Source organism: Vulpes lagopus, chromosome 17, assembly GCF_018345385.1.
Source record: "Vulpes lagopus strain Blue_001 chromosome 17, ASM1834538v1, whole genome shotgun sequence".
NCBI classification, from domain to species: Eukaryota; Metazoa; Chordata; class Mammalia; order Carnivora; family Canidae; genus Vulpes; species Vulpes lagopus.
In genome coordinates, this window is record NC_054840.1 from 39908311 (window position 1) to 39927777 (window position 19467).

The following is a 19467-nucleotide window of genomic DNA, read 5'->3' on the forward strand; positions in this document are numbered from 1 at the left end:
GACAATCTGGTTATTAATTTACATTTTAAGGAGTATATTCACATCTTTTCTGCATTTTCAGGAGGACTTTTGCTGGGCCTTGTTTATTTCTGCCTCTAGGTCCCTCCCAGGCACACAGCAGACACTCTACAAATACTCATGGTAAGACTGCTGAAAGGACGGAATAGCACAAGAAGTAATTTCTTTAATGTAAATAAAAAGCTAGGCTTCCTCAGAAAAATCAAGAATGTATCTAACCTCAAAAATTAAAATCTAGACCCTTCCATCAGGATAATAACAATTCTTACTATTCTGGTGCATTGCCAACACTGGTTGTAAATTAAGTGGCAAATATTCTTAGAAATTTCTGGAAACTTTGTATCCACTCAGGATTTGATAAATGCATTTTAGCCTCTTCCCTACACTATCTTCTTCCTTAGTTCGACCTGTTCCTCACTGTGGAATGGTTTTCAAACACATTCAAATAAGAGGAGAAATTATTCTTTTCTTTCTGTAGAAGGGCAAGGGGTTCAATGAATTAAGGGGGTGAGTTAAGTATTCACTACATACTGATGGATTTTGCTTTGCCAGTCACATGGTCATTCAGAACGAAGAGATAAAACCCCAACTCAGTTGCATCTTGACTAAAGAAACCCAATCTGATTATGTGAAACTCTTTGCAAATCAGATATCTCCCTTTCTGGCTCCCTATGATGTGGTTGCTCCTGGTCATTTTCAGCAGCTGAAGCACTAGGCCAGGCTGCTGTGTGTATGAATAGAGAGGGATGGAGAGTCATCCTGATTGACCTATCTTTGCTCTAGGTCACATCCCAGAACCTACCATAGGGACCCATCAGCCTATGCAGTCTAGCTTCTTCATCTGACTTCGCATTAAATGGTGCTGAATGTATGCTCTTAACAGCAGTGGCCTACATCCAGAAATCCAACAACTTGAATGTATAATTACATTACTGTATCACTCAGAGAGAATTTTAACTCACAGCGTTAACCAGGTCTTTACTGACCATACTTCTTCTACAATTGATTCTGAGGGAACTTTTCCATGATTAGGAGCAATAGTTCCTTTTCTTTCCTTTTTTTCATTTTATATTATTTTATTTTTTTGATTCTTTATAAGTCGAAGATGCTTAGAAGGGAAAAAAATACCTATAATAGTTGCAAATAACTGAACTGGAAAAATTAGGTATAAAAAGTCAGAAGTGCCTACAATTTTAGCTTTGGAAAGAGTTATATTTCTTCTGGTGGGACAGGAGATTTCTGAAGGATAACAGAATGTGAGAGGTTATAAAATGAATGTCTCAACAGGGAGTTTTGGAGAACTGTAAATTTGCCTTATGGTAAAGCTTTGCCAGAGAAATAATGTCCAAAGATCATTATTTTGTGACCTTGAGGAAAAGCAAAATCATTAGAGGATTTCCTATTCCTGTCTGTGAATGCATGTCGATATTTATGGAGGCAGACTCACTTTATCTTCCTCTATGCACGCACATTTACACAAACACACCACCCCTCTCTACTGGAGGTTGGGAGCACTGTTATAAATATTCATGAGATAATTATTATTAATGTCAGCAAGGTGATTTTGTTCCTTCTCAGTAGGGACTGGTTTTTGCACCTAGAAACCAATCAACTATAGGAGAAATGACAGCTTGGAGGCAGCCCAGCTAAAACAATCTCGTACATTTTATGTTTGAAATATAGATTATTTGACTGGGTATTCTGAGTCACCCTTTTGCCCTCATCTCATCATTAATTTTATCCAGCAGAAATTTCCAACTTTGGTACAAAATACAGCATCCTTGGGAGCAGAGTTTCCAGAATTTGGAAAAACTGTATCTTGATTATTACCTTCTTTTCTAAGAGCAAAAATTAAACAAAAATAAAGATGATTCTAAGACTTCTTAATATATTTCTGGGGGATGATTTTTTTTTTTTTGGGGGGGATGATTTTTGTAAAAGTTAATTGAGAGAAAATTAGAACATATTTGCTACTTTTATTATTTAAAAAGAACATTTCATACAACAAGTTTTATTAAAAAGTTATCTCTAAGCAATTATAGTAACTGGCAGTCACACAGTCAATTTTTTAAGAATAAAAAAGAAAACTAGCGATGACAGTTAACTAGATCCCTCTGTGTATATCATGGACCCTCCCCCAACCAACTGGCCTGCCTGAGTATTCTGTATGCATGATATAATATAACATGGAAAATTATTGGAAACTATTGTCTTTAACATAGTAATTATTTTGGGTTGGAATGAAAATGTTTATTTTTCACCCAAGACACAAAAAATGTTAAGGAAGTAAGAAACTTATAGTAAAAGATGCCTACCAAAAAAATAAAAAGATGCTTACCCCTCCTTGCTACCTCATTAGAAGTGGTTTTTGCTAGTTTCTTATCCTCCTTTACCAATGCTCATCTTTCTGGGATACTCTGATCCTCAGTAAAGGTGCAACTGAATTTCTAGAAACAGAAAGTGTATGACTGCAGGAGGAGCCATCCCAGATGAGACTCACCTTAGGCATCCAGTGGCATTTCGCAGCACCTGTGAGGAATGCAGCTGTATTTTCCGATCATCCTGAAGAGGTGAATTTTCCCAGCCTGAATGGGGAATAATCACGGCATTGGTCAACACTGCCAGAGTGTCCTGGATGATTGGCATTTTGAGTGCGTCGCAAGATGAGAGGTTCCAAAGGACTCCTGCAAGACACACAGAAACAGAGCTTTGGGATGATCACTCTTTTTTTTCACCTCCAAAGCGCTTTCCCTCATCAAATTAATAGCATGGGCAGGTTGGACTAAGAGTGTGAGCACATGTCCTAGAGCATACCCTTACTTTTTTTTTTTTTAATTTTTTTTTATTTATTTATGATAGTCATACAGAGAGAAAGAGAGAGGCAGAGACACAGGCAGAGGGAGAAGCAGGCTCCATGCACCAGGAGCCTGATGTGGGATTTGATCCCGGGTCTCCAGGATCGCGCCCTGGGCCAAAGGCAGGCGCCAAACCGCTGCGCCACCCAGGGATCCCCATACCCTTACTTTTAGAACACCTATGAGAATCCCTAAAGGGGTGCTGTGAAAATCTGACAAGTGGGCAGAGGACTTGTGTTATGATTGTCTTTGTGCCATTATGACGAGTAACAAGGCTGAGATCTGGTTTGAATTAAGGATACCAAGCAGACTTCTGTTCACTATTAATATAATGGGCCCAAGGATCCAAAATCTAACCAAGATGAAAGAGCTGTGGAAGTTAATCTGAGTGACAAACCAGCAAGACATTCTGGTTTTACCCGAGACCTCAATGTGCATATATGGACTGTCTGATTGACTTGGCCTCCATTTAGAACCATACACCATTACACAGGACCTTATGAAAATCCAGCATCAAGTCTGATGACAACGGGCTCAACAAGGAATTTAATTTACTGTCCCTTGTGACAGCGTTGTCAATTTTTCTCAGGAAGCAGTGCTCGTGGAGGACACAGGGATTGGTCTTCCTTACGTAACTAATGACAGGGAGCAGGAGAGAGTGGAGGGTATGTCTGCAGTGGATAGACTACAACAGTCATTAATGCAGGCAAAGCAAAAGCAAAGGTTTTAGGTTGGGTGGAATTCTTTAGGTTTTTGGATATTTTTAAGTGAAACCTTAAAATGGGATTAAGTTAGAAAAAGTCATTAATATTGCATGTCAGTAGTAATATTTGAAAATACTTTTAAAGTATTTTTATTATTGTTCAAAGCAGAACACATAAAAGTAAAAGAAAGAATTATATTCTACTTTTTTATGAAAGAAAGATTGTATTTTCTCTCAAGACTAATCTAAATAGACATCATCACAGCAGATACTGAAAAAGAATATCATAGTTGTCTTTAGAAACATAACTTCCATCTTACTTATGTAATAAGATTTCAATAAATTTTAAGGCTAGATTGTGTTTCATCTATTGTGTTATGAATAGAACAAATAAAACACAGATATTTCTGAAATGTATTAGTATCTTTCATGGCATATGTTGAACTTATCAAAGGCATTAGTAATATTAATCTGAAAGTTGATGATGTTGGATTCCTAATAACTAAAGGGAGTTTTAAATCGGTTCTATAAAAATGTGACTGCAGAGACAAACTCTTTTCACAGCTGTCTTTTGAAATAGCATTTACTGGGAATTTTATTGAAGTAAATACAAAGGAAAAAATGTTTTTGGTGCTATGTATAAATCAATCCTTTAATACAGGGGTTTGGCTTGAGGGAAAATCCTGCCTACTTGTTTTTATAAGTAAAGTTTTTTTTGGAACACGGCTCTGTGTATTTGCATACTTGTCTATGGCCTACAAGGGAAGAGTTGAATTTTGTGACAGACTGGCCCACAAAGGTTAAGCAATTTACTATCTGGTTCTTTACAGAAAGATTTTTCCCACCCTACTTTAGCATATAGACCATTTTTTATAAACTTCTGTGAGCAAGTTTGTCTTGCCATTAGTATTGTAAATTGGGTACACAATACACAGAAAAGGCTCAGTGGTACACAGAAAGTGCCCAAAAATATATTCTGATTTAGATGAATTTGAAATCTAGCAATATTATCATGTACATTTATCCTGTTTTAAATAATATTTAAAGTTGAGTACTCATTCTATAAGAAATGTTTTATTACATTTTAGATAATCAAAATACATTCATTTGCAATCCTAGAAAAAATTCATTTTTCTAATAAAATAGATTTTCAAACTTAAAAAGCACATTAAAATGAAATTAATATCTACCCTAATATTTGAGGATAACACTATGAAGTATCACATTCAAGGGTTTATGTCTATTCTTCTATGTATATGATGCACACATACAGATAGAAAATTTAAATTTTTTCATTCCAAAATCCTGATTTGAAAATACCAATCCATGAAAATTAAGGCATGTGAATGCTCTAAAATACAGGTGGTATGTTTTGTTGTAAAATACATTTCCTCTAAAAGCTAAATAATAAAAAAGAGACTGGCATTTTTGCATGCAATGAATTTAAAATAATCTAAAGGCATCCTGTGATAATAAAGCAATTTTTACTGTTTCCTTTTTTTAAATTAGAGGGAGTGAGTGAGCGAGTGTCATGGGGGTTGGGCAGAGGGAGTGGGAGAGAATCTCCAGCAGAATTTCTGCTGAGTGCGGAGCCCGAGGCAAGTGTCCATTCCATGACCCCGAGACCATGGCCTGAGCGGAAATTAAGAGCCAGACCAGACCCTTCACTGACTGAGGCGTCCCCGCTGTTTTCTAAAAATCAGAAAAAAGGTCTGAAGAGGGGAAAATCAAAGGAAATGTAAAGGCCTAATCTAATACCTGACAGAAAGTGAACAGATGGAAAGGAGATGGTCCAAGATAACTCTTTATTGGGCTCTTCTCTCCATTACCTTCCTCATTAATTCATTAATCAGTATAACCTCATTCAGAACCAAGCAGGGACAGAAGTCTCCTAGCCCCCATGCATTGTGCCTTCCCAGGCTGGTTCCATCTGTGTTTCACATTCCAGGGAGCTTAACACAGCACTTGACCCCGTCTCTGAACCTTCTATGGTTATTCCCATCTGCAGCTCCCACGTGATTGCCCACCCATGGGAGCTACAGTGAACCTCTGAGCAGAGGCAGCTTCTATCACCTCTGCTTGGAGGAGGACTTGGTCAAGGGGAGGTCATGTGGCAAAACGTCTTTTGGCGGGAGTTCTGTCAACCAGATGCAGGGAGCCTTCAAAACGCTTTGAGTTTGGGTTAGATGATCTGGACATGGAGACAAGTTTGAGTGCTGAACCAGAAGTCTCTGGGGCCATTGGGGAGGAGGCTGGTATGTCTGGCAGGAGTCAAAGTGGGTAACAACCAGCAACTCTACAGCTGTCTTGCTACAGACAGACATACATTCACACAGACACATGCACACACCCTCACCTATGCATACACACATCTATACACACACACCCTCATACACATTTGCTCACTCTCTCTCTCTCTCTCACAGACACACAGACACACACACACACATTAGTCCATTAGTTCTGGCAAACGAGAGAGAAGTTAGTGAGAAAAAGACACATCTAGGCATTCTCTATAAAGAAAAGAGAAATGGCTGTTCTGCTCAAATATCTCTTCACTCCTTCCTCCTTCTTCTTCTGTGCTGGTTTAACATTTTTGTTATTCTCTCTTTTGACATCCCCTTCTAATGGTGGAGCCCAATCCTTCTCTCTGTGATTAAGTACTGGATTTAGAGACTTACTTGCTTTGCCCAACAAAATACAGTGGAGGTGACAGTGGGTGGCTTCTGTGACTAGGTCATAGTTTGGAGCTTCCTCCTAACTCTGATTTGGATTGCTTGTTGGAAGGGAAGCCTGCTGTCATGCTGGGAAGACCGTCATGTGCTGCCACAAAGAGGCCCATGTAGCAAAGAACTGAGGCCTCGAGCCAACAGTCATGGGAAGACCACCTTGGGAGTGGAACCTCCAGCCCCAGATAAACCTTCAGATGATGTAGCCCCGTGAGGGGCTCTGAGCCAGAACCAACTTAGATTTGCCGCTCCTGGACTCCTGACACTCAGGCATTGTATGGGGTCTCTTCTCTTCCCTCTACTTTCTCTTTGTCTCTGGACTCATTCTCCACCTCCCCTTTAAAATAGAGCAGCAGGGTGGCCCTCCTTCTGGAGGCTCTAAGAGAGCCTTGGCTTTTTAAACTTCTTCTTCTTCTTTTTTTTTAATATTGTATTTATTTGAGAGAGAGCAAGAGAGAAAAAGAGAGAGATTGAGAGAGCAAGCATGATTGAAGAAAAAAGGGAGAGGGAGAAGCAGGCTCCTCACTGAGCAAGAAGTCCACCCTGGGGCTTCATCCCAGGACCCTGAGATCATGACCTGAGCTGAAGGCAGACACTTAACCATCTAAGCCACTGAAACACCCCTGCTTTTTTTTTTGACTTCTAAAGGCTTGCCTGTGCTCCTTGGCTTGAGGCCTGTTTCACCCTGACCTCAGCATCCATTATCATACCCCCTTCTTGGACTCTAACCTTCCTGTCTCCCTATTATAAGGATATTTGTGATCTCACTGAGCCCACTTGGGTAACCCAGGATAATCTCCCCATCTCAAGATCCTTAACTTAATCCCATCTGCAAATTCCCTTTTACTATCTAATATTCACAAGGCTCTGAGAATTAAGACATGGACACATTTGGGGGGCCAACATTCAGCACCACACAACCTCTTAAAATACTGCTATGTTTCAGATAAAATTAAACCTCTTATTATAGCTTCATGGTCAGGTGTTCCCCTAAATCTCTAAATTCGCCTTTAATTACTCATTCACTTATTCACTCCATGCATATTAAGGACCTAGGTTCTGTTTGATGCTGAGGATACATTACTGAACAAAACAAAAAGTCCCTACCCCCAGGGTCCTTCCGTTGTTGTAGTTTGTAGTTTTTCTGCTGTAGCCAACATGGTCATATTTCTTCTCCTTGAATGCACAAGCTCATTTGTAGCTCAGATCTCTTAGACTTACTGGAACATTCTTCTCCAGACCTTTCCAAGGCTGATCCTTCTTTCTGCTCACATGGCACCTTGAATATGCAAAACCTCAGAGAATCTTTTCTGGATCATTCTAAACTACCTTCCCAGACATTTGCTGTCAGACCTCCTATTTTAATTTTCAACAGAGACCTCATCACTAATGCCCATTTCCCATGCTTCCTCATTATCTGATCTTCTACCCTTTGCTCACCATTCTTCCCCACAACAAGATTCCAGCAATGATGTGAAAGCAAAGGGCCTGAGTGTAGCTTACAGAACACACACAGCACATAGAATATACTCTGACACATAGAAGATGCTCACCAAACAGGTGCTAAGTAAATACAAGAATAACTGGATGATAGACGCTTATAAGATGACATGTACTCCAAGCATCGTACACTACTTAAGTATCACAGTACGGCAAAATGAAGTCATGATTTAAAGAAATAAAATAGCAGATGTTACAAATAATAAATCCAAATGAGAATACAAAATGTTATTTCAATGAGATTATAACCCTTGATCCTATAGAAATTCTACTTCTAGCTAGTAGAGAAAAATTTATATCAGTAAAAAACATTAGTTAATTTAGCATTAGAAGGTTTATCTCTAATGTTTCAATATGGGTAATTATCTTCTATTAACTCCATGATAATTCTAAATTAGCCAAGGTAGTACTAAAATTTCAATTTGTGAAAGAACAGTGGAATAAACTGAATTCATAGCGGCAGTTAGTATCCATGCAAGCTATTTCATTTATCCTTATCTGAAAGTAACATAAAGATGTTTTAGTATTTTTGGTTGATGGTCACTAGCAAATTTCAATTTACCTGATGAAAATATGCTAATATCTTTGAGATTAAAATCTCTAATAAAATTGTTTTATAGCATCTTTCCTTTAATTATATGTATTCAATAGCTTTCCTTTACAGTATAAAATTATTACTGTCCCAAATATAATTCTGACAGTCTAGTTGAGAAGACATTTAAATAACTAATTATGTATACTAAATATATTTAAAATATAGTTTATTTTTATTTCAGGCACAGTGTGGCTCTTTTCCTTGAGATTATCCATATTCATGAGAAGTAATTGGTTTATTAAAATTTCATAATAAAATCTTAATTACTTTCATTGGATACTTTATTTTAATAGAGGGTAATTGTGTGTGTGTGTGGGGGGGGTTCCTAAAAAGAAGTAAAGGATATCTTAAAAAAAACTCAGACTGACAAAAAATGTATTTTAATAATCTTATGTCTTAAATCATGATAAAATCAAACATTGCCTGTGGCTATGCAAGTCTTTCATATGACCCTTCATTTGCCTTTATTCTTTAGACCTTAAACATAATCCCTGAACATGGGTGAGGCTCAAATCAAAGACAAACTATACTGAATTCATTTAAAATAAATGCTTTAAAATTTTTATTTTTAATTCATCAACTAATTAAAAATTAACTTAATGTATTTATGAAGATTTATTTTAAAATGAATCTATCATTGATCTTATTCTGAGAGTGAAAATTTGTGCATCTGGGGAGGGAGAGAAGAGGGAAGAATGGTAGCAAATGGATTTATTTACCTCCTCCATCCACACTCGTTCACACTTTGAGTCTGGGTGGGTGGAGGGTGGCTGGTCAAAATCTGGAGGCCCATGACACCCTATAGTTGTTCTGTGCCATGTGCATGTGTGTGTGTGTGTGTGTGTGTGTGCATGTGTGTATGCATGTGTGACATGCATGTGTGCATGCAGGTAGCTGTGTGTGTGTGTGCATGCATCTGAGCATTTGGGTGTATCATATAAACACTTTCAACTGTCCCTGAGAAGTCATGACCCTCAGGGTGTGGTTGTGAATTAGGACCGTCCTGAAAGTTCTCTCAGATGGTATATGGGATAGCCTCAACAAGATTTGCACACCACCCTCATTTAATGCTCTAAAAAATAAAACCATTGACCTTGAGTCAATGATAAACTTTACAAAGTGCTGCTATAATAATGGGTAGTTTAAAGTAAAAAGCAATTAATGGGACTACATCAAACTAAAAACTTCTGCATTGCTAAAAAAGAAAAGAAAAAAATAAAAGCCACCTAGGAAATGGGTGAAAACATTTGCAAACCATACACCAAACCAGGGGTTATTTCAAAGTATGTAAGAAATTCATACAACTCTGTAACAAAAAAATAAATAAACAACTTGAATAAATACGGGCAGAGGAACAGAATAAATATTTTTCTAAAGAAGATATCCACATGACCAGCAGGTACATGAAAAGATTCTTAACATCACTCATCAAACCAAAACCACTGTGAGATCTCACCTCACACCTATTACAATGGCTAGTATCAAAAAGACAAGAGACAGGTGCTGGTGAAGATGTGAAGAGGGAACCCTTACACACTGCTGGAGGGAATGTAAATTGGTGGGGTCATTATGCAAGACAGTATGGGGGGGTCCTCATAGAATTAAAAATAGAAATATTGCAGTATCCAGCAATCCCACTTCCGGGCACATATTTAAAAGAAATGAAAATGGGATATAGGAAAGATACCCATCCTTCTGTGTTTATCTCAGCATTATTCACAATAGCCAAGATACAGAAACAACCTAAGCCTCTGTCAGTGGATGAATGGATAAAGAAGATGTGACATATGTACATATGGAATATTAGGTGATCACAAGAAAGAAGGAAATCCTGCCATTTTCAAGAACATGGATGGACTTTGAGGACATTATGCTAAGTGAGATAAGCCAGGGAAAGACAAATATGGCATGATATCACATATGGAATCTAAAAAGCCACACTTATAAAAACAGAATAGAATGGTAATCATCAGGGGCTGGGAGGTAGGAGAATGAAGATGATGTTTAAGGGTACAGAAACACAACGAGTAGATAAATAAGTTCTGAGGATCTGATGTACAGCTTGGTGATCATACACAGCAATATGGTATTATAAACTTGAAAGTTGCTAAGAAACTAGATCTTATTTGTTCCCACCATAGAAATGAAATGATAGTTATGTGACATGACGGATGTGTGAGCTAACACTAACATAGTAATTCTATTACAATATTCAAATGTATCAAATACTTTATGCATCTTAAACTTACACAGTGCTTTATGTTAATTATATCTCTAAAACAATAAAAATTATTTTTTAAAAATGTGCTATGTGAATGCTACTTTGAGAAGAGTAATTTCAGGAAGTGATATGATAGTCATTCTGTAATGCATACAGAAAAGTGGGTTTTTTAAAAAAAGATGTATTTATTTATTTATTTACTTTAGAAAGAGAGAGAGCTGGGGGAGCGGCAAAAGGAGAGGGGGAGAGAATCCTCAAGCAGACCCCCCTAATTGAGCCCAGAGCCCTACACAGGGCTCAATCCCAGGACCCTGAGATCATGACCTGAGCCGAAATCAAGAGTTGGATGCTTAACCAACTAAGCCACCCAGGCACCCCTAGCAGAATGTTTTTAAACACACATAATAAAGATGATTATAACAGTGCTAAAGAGAAGAATTTACTTTTAACACTTAGGTCATGTATCATAGGAAATTTCAAAAGTAAATGTATATATTATTGTTTCAGGAAATTAGGATTGGATGCTGGATAGTGTGACAGAACCTTAATGGAGTTTATCAGTGGAATATAAGTATTTCCAGGATATAGGTGGGCAAAAAATTTCTTTGTTAAGATTGGAAGCTTCATCTTATGTTTGTAAACTTCTCCCAAAGAGTAATCCATTTTTTTATGATAAGTGATTCCCACCACCCAATTTATAGTGAACCTAGGTTTAGACCATTAAGAAATAATTTTTAAAATAAAAAAAAAAAGGGTAATTTCTTAGGCCAAAACTCCTCAGATTTTCTTTCAGGAGTTCCAGGAGGGGCTGACCATAACCAATGACCTCTGAGTTCCCCTCTTTATTATTCCAGGAGAAGAAACTGCAGTGACCCAGAGGCTTAGGTGAAGGTTAATCCTTTTAGAATTCAACTCACCAAATCATTCTGAGTTGAGAGCCTCACAGAGGTGCTGATGAGATGAGAGAGGGCTGCAGGGGCTGATAAATATGGGGGGTGAGCGCGCAGAACTGGGTTGTCAGACTCAATAACCATAAAGTGTCACTCTACTATTGCTGCTGACGGCTTCTATCCCCAATACAGAATTCTTTCTAAAAGCATCTTATACACATAAAATGCTGAGAATCAAGCAGAATTATCCTTGCTTATTTTCAAATTAGGTACAGCATTTGGTTAACTCCAGAATGGATGAAGAGTAAGCTGTTCTTCACATGAGCAAGGAAATCAGATCTTTGCTTTTACAAAAAAGGCAAATTCTGGCTTGAGCTGATTAAATCTACCTGGGCCCTGATGAGAGGTTTTAATTCCTGAACTTCTAAAACAACTTGGCTATTGATATAGCCAGGGATGTTGAGGTACTGTCTTGTTCCAAAGCCAAAACTGATCCCAGCAACATTCTGATGTTCACATTTTAGCACCAGCAGTGTACGTAAAAAGTGTCAAACAAGCTGTATAGATTAGTAGAGCCAACAGGCCCATATCCACTTAAACTTTTTATTAGTAATTTAAGAAATGATCTTCACGGTTTTCAGACCTGGAACTAATTTTAATGAAAAGGAGGTAGTTTTATAGACAAAAGATGATGACTTTTTTTGAAGAATCAAAACTTATGTGTGTCTATGATATCTCTTTTTATTTCAAGTTGAATTCTGTAGATCTAAACTTTTTTGAGTCACAGTAAATGTTTACAATAAAGGAATATCAAGCCTGATTTAAGTCTTCAGAAATGAGACTCACCTCCAGCTGGGACCAGGCAGTGCAGCTCCTATCTAAGGAGGAAGAAGCTCTTCCCATGGTACTTTATTTTTAAGTAAACTATAGTTGAAAATAATTTGGAGGTGAAGGGCACCAAAATATGCCACCCCTAAATACAGTTTCTTGACATTTGGATAATTTTGAGTGAAAGACCACTGAGCACTCAACCACCAGGTGGAAAAAGTTCTCCAGTCAGCACAATTTGTCATTTGGTAAAGGAAATTTCCATTTGTAAAGGAAATTTCCATTTGTCAAGAGGTCTCTCTCTTTTGTATCAGGAAGAGGAGGACTCTTGCCAATGAAGAAAGCACCAATTTAAATCTACAAAACAAATCTTAGCAAACAACCTTGTTTGGCCATATTTTTCTTAGTCACCTTCTCATAACTTATCTCCCCCTCCCAGAAGCAGAAAGCCCCTTTTCCTTTGTTTAGCCAAAGATGGTATACAAGCACAAGTTCTAACCACCTCTTTGAGCTACCCACCACTGGGTGCTCCCACATGTATGCACCATATGCATGTTAAAAAACTTCCGTTTTTCTCTCATTAATCTGTCTTTTGCCTGTCTAAATCATAAGACCCCAGCTGGAGAACCTAAGAGGGGCAGAGGTAAAAAAGATGCGTATTTTCCACCCCCTACAAGATGTCAATATCTGATAGTAACCATCTGTGAAAGTCACAGGTTCACGTTTGAACACAGTATTTTGTAAATGAACCACAGAATGTTTTATTTTTCAGTTCCTAAGAGATTAAGAGTTAGGAATATAAAATTGGAATTTCTTGAAACTATAGCCCTCCTCAATGACCTTGAGTAAGCCAGACCTTGAAAAAAATGTCACCAAAGCACCTACGCTGAGTTTTATAATCTCTGGAAACTGGCCCTGGGTCTCTTTTTCTAAAAGTGACTGCAGTTAAAGATTATGTCCTTTTATCTGACAACTGTCATATTTTTCTGTGTTGCAATAAAGATGAATTCTTATACTTTGGTTGTGTTTCTTAGTAGTTTTATATACTCCAAATCACATGTATTAAATACAGTAACTTGCGTTTGCCTCTTTCAAAAATGATTGAGGGATGGAGGGAGGAAGGAAGGGAGAAAAGAGGTGAGAGAGGGAGAGGGAAAGAGAGATCCAGAGACAATCAGCCCCATGATATAATGATTTTTTAGAAAGTGGGAGTGAAAGCACCATAATTCTGGCCCTGGGTTAAACGATATAGGGACAGACTAATCCAACCACTTGCTCCAGAAAATACCTGTCTCTGGAAGTTTAGACTGTGAACTAATTAGCTTGCTTGTCAAAAGTAATAGCTTATCAAAACTCTTTTCACAACCCTGGCTTCCCTGTGCCACCAGTCCTAAGCTATTATGTTATAAACTCCGCCCAATCCCAATTGTTTTCCACTGTGGAATACCCACCTTAAAAACACCAAGCCAAGGACCCATGGCCTTATCAATATCTCGTCCAATTTCCCTTTGACTCCTGCAAGGTAGTACTCTGCTTTACTGCAGTAAATCCAATAAACTTAGTTTTGCTTGATCCATAGGTTTTCCTGGTGGTCTCTGGAGAAGCTGTCAGTTGGCCAAGCTTGTGAATTACTGAAAATGAGTAGATAAGCTAACTTCATCTTTGGTAAACATTGTTTGGCAAATTCCTGAAACCACAGGGCATCCACTGACCATAAAGTCATGATTTTATCTGTGTGGATGACAGTGGATGCTAAGCTGTTTGCCTCTGTATTAAGTACTATAACCCAGAAGTTGCAAAGTTCCACATGCGTCTTGGCAGGACCCCAGGCTGCCATTCTGAACTTGCTGGGCTTACAGTGAGTAGGCAAATGTGAAATTATAGAACCTTGCACAAATATAATGATGGCTATCTCCTTGAGGTTTTCTTTGTTATACTACAGTAGCAAGCACATCCTCCTTACTCCTCCTGCCAAGAGTCAACATGAAGACTCAGACTTGTGAGAGCATCCTTAGCTAAGAATCTCTGCAAAGAAGATACCTGGGGACATTCTTCTATAGTGGGGCTATTTTATTTTATTTTATTTTATTTTATTTTTTTTATTTTATTTTATTTTTTTTTTAGTGGGGCTATTTTAAAGTGCAGCCTTGGCTCCTATGGTTTTTCCAAAGATGCTGCCTTAATGAAGACATGGTGGCAAAGTGAGAAGAGCAGAAGTTGGGAATCGGGTTGAAAGTTTAATTCAGCTCTCACATAATCAGGATTAAAAAGAGTTTAGCTCCCAGTGGGCTATCCATAGGTGCCTAGTGAATGAATGACATTATTGAGTCATGATGATGTTCATATATAGGGATCTCACATTTTCAGAGTGTGATTGAAGTAGGCATCCAAAATAGGAGCATAATGAAAAAAAGAACAAGAAGAAATACAAGATATATACCTGACATTTTTGAGTTCCTCTTATCCACCAGGATTTTTGATATCATCTTGTGTGTATTAACTCATGTAAACCTTCAAGAAATTCTATTTTACAGACAAGGAAACTGAGACACTAAGCAGTTGAGTCGCTCATCTAATGGCATTACACATGTAGGTGAAAATGAAGGTTGGTAGTCTGGCCGTGCTGCACAGGAAGGAACAATCGGACAAATGCCAGGCACGTACATCTGAGGAGATATGGTTTGCAGCCCTTTGAAGCACAACACACATGAACACAAGAGAATGTTCTGCTTTTCATCTTTGCCGGTTTTTCTTTAGCCTCAGGTCATGTAGCTTGAGAAATTTTAAGAAGTCATTTGACTTTATAGAATGAAGAATATTCCATCTTGAAACAACTTTTACAAATAATTTTTCTTGCAAACCTTAATTCTGTTGACCCCTACTAAAAGTATGCAACTATAACCTTCCATGGAGAAAATACTGAACAAAAGCCAGATTGAGATGAAGAGTAATTTTAAAACAAATCCTTTCCCTATCCACCATGCTAATTTTAAAACGAGGTCTTATTGTCCATTAAATCAAAACTGTTTCATATTGCTGCTCCATTGTAATGATACCAATGGTAATCACAAGCCCTCACTTACTGAACCATTACCATGTCATGCATTGTTTTATTAATTCTTTACCCCAACCCTGGGAAAGAGGTATTGCTATTGATTTCATTTTACAGATTCATAACTAAAGATTTAAGAGGTTACAAAAATCTCCCAAGGACAGGTAACAAACAAGAGAGAAAGAGCTGGGATGTAAACACAGACTCTCATAGTCCAAATTATATTGCCTTTTAGAGACACTCTATTCAGAGGTTATTTTTCATGGAAAATATGATGACAGTGGATAAGAACATTAAGACTCAACTATTATCTCTGCTGACCATTCTCAAATTAGTATTTCTGAGTCTTATTTCTAGAGCTCCAAATTTGAACACTTGCTACTGCATATTTTCCTCCAAACATATTTCCTTCCTCCTCATATTCCCCAAGCCAATCTACTACCCAAATTAGAGATTTGGGGAAACTTCCATTTCCTTGTGCCATTTCTATGGTTTTAATTTTTCAGCGGATATTTTGCGAATGCCTATGAAAAAAAGGACTGCTATGCACTATGGGTAACACACTGTGAATAAAGCAGTGTTTACCTGCGGAGAGAAAACACACACTTGCCCAGTGAAAAGTGAATCTTACACTATTGAGCTGTATATGATAAAATCCACCAACTGTCACAGATGATGTGTCATGAGAATTCAGGCAACAAAAGATCAAGGGAAGGGATCACAGAAGTCTACTTGGAAAAGGGGAAGGTCTTTGGTTGACCCTTGAAGGATGAGAATAATTAGGCCATGGAATGGGAGTGAGGAATCCAGGTATCCAAAAAAGAGAGAGAGCAAAGACTTGCAGATATGAAGACAAGCTTAATGTCCATGGGATCAGCTGTATAATAGATGCCCACCAGAAAGTAAATTGAGTAAAAAAATGCATTTCTCAACAGTCAAAAGGAAATACAACTTGGACAATCATAGTTCACATCAGAATAGCAGTTTTTCTATCCACTATGGGAAAATTAAGAAAAATATCTATGTCCAGGTCCCATCTCTGGGGATTCTGATATAAGTGGTCTACACAGGCCCTGACACCAGCATCTTTTTGTAAGACTAGCAAGGTAAAGAACCAGTGGAAGTTACTATATCTCAGCAATGGAGAATTTAACTGAGTTCATCAATGTCACCTTTTTCCACTATGACTTCTTTCTGAAGAACACAGAATAACTACCTGCCTTGACAACAGGAAACTGATTAATGAGTTCCTGACTTGAGATCTTGTACTTTGATGTCATCATAGCCCAACTACTTCCCTCAATCCTTTAGTTGTTCATTTATTTGATTATTCATCCATCCAGTAAACAGATTATTCTTTGTCTAGCAGGACAGTTTCAAGCCTTAGAGAGAGTAAGCCATCCAAGAATTCAATTCCACAGACATCTGATGATTTTTGGTAAAGCTCTTCTGCACAGCTAGGAAGATAGTGAGGGGTGGGGGAGGGGAGGGTCTCAGGTATCAAAGGAACTTTCATGGGGTTGCTGAGACCAGGTCAGCAAAAGCTCTCATAAAAGGCAAATCAGACAGAGAGAACATCCTACTTTGGAAGTACAAGGAAGGTCAGCAGACAACACGTGGGGTGGTGGAATGGACACTCTGATCGCTCCTTCCATGCTTAGCTGGATTCTCAGCAAGGGTGAAGTTAAGACGTCGAGAGTGGATTGTAGACTCCCTATGCTTTAGTCTCAGGGGAACCCCTTATGCTTTTGTTTCTAGGTGTCTTAGGAAAACTGATGTTCATTGCTCTTTTTTAAAAAAGATTTTATTTATTTATTTGATATACAGAGAGTGAGCGAGCATTCTCAAGCAGGGGGAGAGGCAGAGGGAGAGGGAGAAGCAGGCTCCCTGCTGAGCAGGGAGCCCAATGCAGGCCTGAACCCAGGATCCTGGATTATGACTTGAACTGAAGTCAGAAGCTTCGGAATGAGCTACCCATGGCCTTTCCCACTGTTCTTATAAAACCAAAACAAGCCCTACCCCCAAACCCAACTGCGCCCTTGCACTGAATCTCCAAGGAACCGAAGCCCTCCGACTTGCCACTGGGTTCAGCCAATGGCAGAACTGGTGGGAGAGCACGAGGAGAGAGTGCTGGGATGTTTTTGTTCCCAATGCTCCCAGTCCTCAGTTATGCCTATAGGACTGAAACCTTTTGTGGCTACAGTACCCCATCCCCATGGCTCCAGACTTCAGGAAATACTGCTTCCTTTTCACTGCTTCCCCTCGTAACCATGGCTGGCTTCCTGACCACGGTTGGCTCAGTCCCTTTGCTCGGCCCACATCTTAGAAAAAAGGCCCTTCATTAGACTCTCTTCAGAATCCAAGCTGAGTGTGACTTACATGTCCTGCCGGACCCCGATTAAAGTGGGTGAGGAGGGGACACCCCTAAATGGGACCTCAGATGCCATGCTCAGAAATTTCTGTCTTATCCACAGGTGCAGTGGGGTAACAGTCAGCAGGTAACTCTTCTAACAGGTTATATTATGTTTCATTCCTTCCTGGTGCAGCCACAGCACTCAAAATCAAAGTAGGTGATACACTCCCAACTAATCACCCAGTTACAAGAGTAGCTTCTAAAAGCAGAAGAAATTTACATAACATACAACAAACCATTTTAAAGTGTACAAATCAGTGACAATTAGTACACTTGCTAGAATGTGCAACCATCAGAAAGAGATGGAGTACTTCCAAATTCGTTCTATGAGGCCAGCATCACCTTAATTCCGAAACCAGACAAAGACCCCACCAAAAAGGAGAATTACAGACCAATATCCCTGATGAACATGGATGCAAAAATTCTCAACACGATACTAGCCAATAGGATCCAACAACACATTAAGAAAATTATTCACCATGACCAAGTAGGATTTATCCCTGGGACACAAGGCTGGTTCAACACTCGTAAAACCATCCATGTGATTCATCATATCAGCAAGAGAAAAACCAAGAACCATATGATCCTCTCATTAGATGCAGAGAAAGCATTTGACAAAATACAGCATCCATTCCTGATCAAAACCCTTCAGAGTGTTGGGATAGAGGGAACTTTCCTCGACATCTTAAAAGCCATCTACGAAAAGCCCACAGCAAATATCATTCTCAATGGGGAAGCACTGGGAGCCTTTCCCCTAAGATCAGGAACAAGACAGGGATGTCCACTCTCACCACTGCTGTTCAACATAGTTCTGGAAGTCCTCGCCTCAGCAATCAGACAACAAAAAGACATTAAGGCATTCAAATTGGCAAAGAAGAAGTCAAACTCTCCCTCTTTGCCGATGACATGATACTCTACATAGAAAACCCAAAAGCCTCCACCCCAAGATTGCTAGAACTCATACAGCAATTTGGTTAGCGTGGCAGGATACAAAATCAATGCCCAGAAATCAATGGCATTTCTATACACTAACAATGAGACTGAAGAAAGAGAAATTAAGGAGTCAATCCCATTTACAATTGCACCCAAAAGCATAAGATACCTAGGAATAAACCTAACCAAAGAGGTGAAGGATCTATACCCTAAAAACTATAGAACACTTCTGAAAGAAATTGAGGAAGACACAAAGAGATGGAAAAATATTCCATGCTCATGGATTGGCAGAATTAATATTGTAAAAATGTCAATGTTACCCAGGGCAATTTACACGTTTAATGCAATCCCTATCAAAATACCATGGACTTTCTTCAGAGAGTTAGAACAAATTATTTTAAGATTTGTGTGGAATCAGAAAAGACCCCGAATAGCCAGGGGAATTTTAAAAAAGAAAACCATAGCTGGGGGCATCACAATGCCAGATTTCAGGTTGTACTACAAAGCTGTGGTCATCAAGACAGTGTGGTACTGGCACAAAAACAGACACATAGATCAATGGAACAGAATAGAGAACCCAGAAGTGGACCCTGAAATGTACGGTCATCTAATATTCGATAAAGGAGGAAAGACTATCCATTGGAAGAAAGACAGTCTCTTCAATAAATGGTGCTGGGAAAATTGGACATCCACATGCAGAAGAATGAAACTGGACCACTCTCTTTCACCA

General features: G+C 38.6%; 1 protein-coding gene across 5 annotated transcripts in view; it reads right to left on the minus strand.

Moving 5' to 3' along the window:
* The window catches only part of CTNND2 (catenin delta 2), a 901977-nt gene that overhangs the window by 173564 nt on the left and 708946 nt on the right, over nt 1–19467 (minus strand). For all 5 annotated transcript variants that reach the window (XM_041732004.1, XM_041732005.1, XM_041732002.1 and 2 more), the window contains one exon: nt 2519–2702. In XM_041732004.1, the coding sequence (XP_041587938.1) occupies nt 2519–2702 (184 nt within the window). The remainder of the gene's footprint in view (nt 1–2518; nt 2703–19467) is intronic.